Consider the following 5,461-nt stretch of genomic DNA (forward strand, 5'->3'; position numbering starts at 1 on the left):
TATAAGGAAATAGTAACGGGGATGGATGTAAAGTAGTGCTTTATTTTTATGCAAATATAAGTAATATCCCAAGTATGAGCGCAAATATAACCTTCTAAGGCAAGTCAACTCCACATAAGATATTAAGTATCCACTCGGTATGTGCTGAGTCCAGGTAATCATCACATCATTTCATAGTATCTAATATTAAATTATGTATGTAGAGGTTCCTATAGATAATATACCTTGCCTTTTACAAAAGTCATAAGAATTGACCCTTACAGTTGATACGTTAGAGAGCTGATGGGCTTTTTCTATTGACCTTTCCCAAAAATAAGTTCGGTTAAGGATCAGATACAGTGAGTGCCATATATACATTCTTGTTTCTATGCTAGAAATAGATGGGGCCTTTACTACAAAATGTGCCATATTTCAGTGAATATCCTAGAATGCTACTCAGACTTCTGGTTTAGCTGTATTCTTCCACGCAAATTGTCACTTACCTTCACAGCTGGATAACATTAGCAAGTTGGCTGGCTGTGTGGGTGTCAACATATGCTGTGCTAATGATAAGTTCGATCTATACAGTTAAGATGATGCAGATGGGCATGCCGATATAGGTATTTGGCGTGCCCATTTTATGTTGTTTTTTTTGATTTTTAGCTTTCATACCGAAGGGAAAATTTTGTATTTCAGATGTGATGGTAAGTATTACAGGCGATGAGGACCAATTCACCACTGTATCTATTTAGCTCCGACATCTGTCCAGAAATCTAATTTCCCACCAACACTGCATTTAGAATCATCATATTGTTGATGCATAATCGAAACTAAAATTTTAATTTTATAGACAGAAGATGCAACATTAAGCAAACTAAAAATTCCAAAAATACATAATTTACAGGAGATTAGAAGGGGTGTGTGATATCTTTTTTTAAACTCATTACGACACATGTTATAACATAAAAGATTAGCAAATGTATAACACAAACTAAAGTATATAAGAGAGAGAAGGAGAGAAGGTTAAGATGATACCTGGGACTCGCAAATAAAAAATAATAATATTAACAAAAAAATAAGTATTGAAATTAGTAGCTTAAATTTTGTATTTACAAGCTGATTCTAATTGTTCTGCGTGAATATAAATGTTTTTATATCATGAGGATACTATTCAGAGTTACTAATGACCAAAGATATGAGCGGTTTAACTTTATTTTTAAATTGTTGATTTTTTCCCCAGGACTTCATATATTTCAAATTCTGAAAGGGTCAATCATTCACATCTTGAGTGCAACATTTCCACATATTTCCAAGGAAATATACCTTTTCTGGGTTCAGTAGAATCAAATCCGAAATCTAGCTGTTATGAACTGCATTTTTGTGAGAAAAAGTGGCAGAAAGAAAGCAGCACGCCTTCGCTCACTGATGGTCTGTGCCCTCCCCTCTCCTTGCATATTCCCCATCAGAGTTCTCGTTAGATTTTAAGCAAAGAACATCAAATTTCAAACCAAAGATGCAAGGAATTAGAGGTTTTATTGGCAAGGCTTAATGTGTTGGTGCTTCCACAGCTTTCCAATACTTATTTCGAACATGTTTTACTCCTTAAGACTTCTTAAGAGGATATATTTGTGTTTTGACATTTCTTCAATATTATCTCGTAGATCCCAAGTATTTATCTTAAATAGATATATTCTTGTTGTTGACCTTAATTACTTAACCTCATATATCATAAGTATTTATATTTACACTTCACTTTTAAAAACATTACATTTACTATTCATACATATACATCACAAAATACTTTCTAGTTTCAAATGTTCTGGTCATTTTGGTCGTACCAGTAATAAGAAAAGCCGGTTTGTGACCTCTCCACAAAACTCCAGTCCACGAATGTTGATCAGCACAATGGACACGAGGCATTTCCCGGGGAATCTAATTCGAAGAAACCCAGTCTAGAAAAATTTGTTGAAACAAACAGTGAGCGAAACACTTCACAAGCTTGCAACCCTGAGTTTAATAAATCAGTCTGTCCCTCACGGATCTAATCATCGTGAAACATTTGATGTTCAAACAGAAATAGTCTATATATAAATGTGTTAAAACTCACCACATTACGAATGCCCTTATATTTTTATATTGTCAGAGGACAGGAATAGGAACAGGAGCATATCAGTGAAAGGGGTTTTATAAACTTGTTTTTTTCCCTTGTTCTAGGTAGTTTACTGGCACCATGTATTCAGTGTAGGGCTGACCATGGCATTGAAAGCCAACACCATTTTTTCCATCTGTGTGCATGTTTTGTAGGCGGTAGGATCTTTCTCGTTGCTGACCGAAGAAAATCGCATTAGATTCCCAAAGAAATTTTGAATGAATATTTCATACAACCGCCGAAATATATTCAAATTTAAATTGGCCTACTTGTTTAAGGCTTTTGTTGATTGGAGAGGAGATGAGCTTTCAGCATCCGGGGAAAAATGTCACCCATGGGTCATCTGAGGACATGCGAACAATTAAAGATTTTTTCTTTTTTTCTTTTTTTTTTAGAATGTCAGAGCTTAGTCACAGTTTATTTACGCATTTTCAAAACAGTGATATAAGACTGTGTAACATACAGTACCTTCAAACTAGAAGGATATCACTTACCTTCAGCAAAGTTCGAAACAATAACAATGAAGCTGCTAAGAAAAATGAAAATTGTGGTAGATGTAAATTTTTGTTTAAATCTGTTTGGAATCCATGGCTGGTCCAAAATGTTTCGAAATTAAACCATTTAGCCATAACCGTTGAGAGAAAATGGCGGCGAAACATATATCAGCAAGTTTTAAGGGCCTTTGCCCTATTCGTGTTATTCGCAGTGTCCATACATTTGGTATATTACTTTCATTTGTGGTAATAGCGTATGTCATCGGCTTTTTTACATTTTATTTATCGATTTTAACCCCCCAATTTTCCTGTGTCATCCACTACATCTTTAGGAACTGTATTGTTGCTTTTGTTGGGCTCCAATTTTTTATATTTGGAGAAATTATCAAATTGTAATCCATCAACACCAAATTCATTAGTACGGCAAAATTCAAGTTTTCCCTCAAATTCCCTACAAATACAGTATGAATGTGGTTCTATATAATCGGGTCACATCAGCTATATCAAGAAGAAACAACTATTGCAGTCAGAAAATAAAGATTGTTGTTAAGGGAGATCAAACCCATAAAAACAGAATATGGCGAAATGGAAGAAAAAAGAAAACCTAACCATCAAATGGAATGGTTGAAAGCAAATAATTAACTGACCGTTTTTTTTTTTTTTTTTTTTTTTTTTTTTTTTTTTTTTTTTTTTTTTTTTGTGTGTGTGTGTGGGTGTGTGTGTGGTGTGTGTGTGTGTGGGTTGTGTGTGTGTGGGGAGTGTGTGGGGTGCAGAAACTGATTGAAGAATCTCAGCCGACCAGAAACTACTTGATCCCGGTAAATTTGGAATATGGATTATATATTGCATCAACATGTCAATGTGCTGTTTGCATTTTTTTTATTTTACCTCTATCCTTTTCTACGTATGTGCATGAGTGTAGAGTGTATGTATATTTAATGACTGTGCATTTGTTTTGGTGTGAGAACAGTAAAAGTATGTAAATACATGTAAAAACCTTTCCACATATATTTTGCAATAAAAAACTTTCATATGCTCTTATGCATGTACACCCTAACCAACAATAATTTTTTCCCAGTCAAAACAATAATGGTTACCATTTTGCATATTAATGACAATTTTAATAAGGCCGAGTTTAAGATGTAATTAACCATTGCATTCTGGGCCATTTTCTGACTCAAAAAAATTAAATATAATCCTTTCCAACTTGTAGTTTATTATACTGCCAATACAAATAGGAAATTATCAGACGGTTTTACTACTAACGCTTGCAAAGATGCCGAACTTTTTTCCATAAGATACGGGTTTCCCTATTATTAGAAAACTTGATAACACTTTATTGGCTCACCTGTTGATGAGTATTCGATTAATTCGAATAATTGTTGTAATATTTTCGTTAAATTTAAATCATAGTAAAATATGAGTTATAAATATTTTATATATATGCAAGGAAATATTTTTACTTTGCTATATCTCTTACCTGTCTCCGTAGTAGCAGCAGCAGATTCTGCGGCAGCTGTAGAAGTTTCTGTAGAGAAAAAGTGTATATTCTACATGAATCATGAATATCTATAAAGAAAATCCCAAAAATGAACAAAATGTACATTTTCCGTGCACACAATAGATGCGTTTCCTCTGCTCTTCCCCTTATTAATCGCTGATAAAATGAGATTCTGTAATACAGAAAATAATATTCAGTAAAAAAGGTAACATTTATAATGAAATCTTACACATACTGTAATGAGTGTGTGTTGTTATTTATACACACATGCACAAACGCACAATATATGTGTTTTTTATATGTGTGTGTGTGTGTGTGTGTGTGGTGGTTTTGTGTGTGTGTGTGTACATACTAATATATACATATATATTATATATATATATATATATATAGTATATAATTATATATATATTATATATATATTATATAATATCTATATATTATATATATATTATATGGAATATAGTAAGTATAATAATAGATAATATAGATCATATATAATAAAACTAATAAATATATATATCAATATATATATATATATATATCAATATATATATATATATATATATATATATATATATATTTATATGTTATATATATTATATTATATATATATATATATATATATATATTATATATATATATATATATATTTATATATTATATTATGTGATGATGGTTGTATGTGTGATATGTGATAATAGGTATATAATACATCATTATACAAAATAGATATATATTATATATATATGATTATATATATACATATATACATATAGAATCTATATATCTACTATATATTATAATATATATATATATATATATATATATGATATATGTATATATGTCACACACAACCACACACACAACACACACACACACAACACCATATACAAACCATATATATGTGCGTTTGTGCATGTGGTATAAATAAACACACACACTCATTACAGTATGTTGTAGATTTCATTATAAATGTTACCTTTTTTACTGAATATTTATTTTCTGTATTACAGAATCTCATTTTATCAGCGATTAATAAGTGGAAGAGCAGAGGGAAACGCATCTATGTGTGCACGGAAAATGTACATTTGTTCATGTTGGGATTTTCTTTATAGATATTCATGATTTCATGTAGGAATATACACATTTTCTCTACAGCAACTTCTACAGCTGCCGCAGAATCTGCTGCTGCTACTACGGAGACAGAAGGATATAGCAAGTAATAAATATTTCCTTGCATTAAAATAAAAATTTATAAATCTATTTACTATATTTAAAAATTTTAAAGAAAAATTTCAACAATTTTTCGAAATTTAAACGAATACTCATCAACGG

The 5,461-nt window shown here is 31.2% G+C and overlaps 1 protein-coding gene across 1 annotated transcript in view; it reads left to right on the plus strand.

The window, feature by feature from the left end:
- LOC119578885 (mucin-22-like) overlaps positions 1–2,283 on the plus strand; it is a 7,013-nt gene extending 4,730 nt beyond the window's left edge. Inside the window, exons 3-6 of the mRNA XM_037926549.1 lie at positions 100–137; positions 428–539; positions 676–683; positions 2,194–2,283. Coding sequence (XP_037782477.1) covers positions 100–137; positions 428–539; positions 676–683; positions 2,194–2,283 — 248 coding nt within the window. The remainder of the gene's footprint in view (positions 1–99; positions 138–427; positions 540–675; positions 684–2,193) is intronic.
- Positions 2,284–5,461: the final 3,178 nt, after the last annotated feature.

Source organism: Penaeus monodon, chromosome 2 (assembly GCF_015228065.2).
Source record: "Penaeus monodon isolate SGIC_2016 chromosome 2, NSTDA_Pmon_1, whole genome shotgun sequence".
Lineage (NCBI taxonomy): Eukaryota > Metazoa > Arthropoda > Malacostraca > Decapoda > Penaeidae > Penaeus > Penaeus monodon.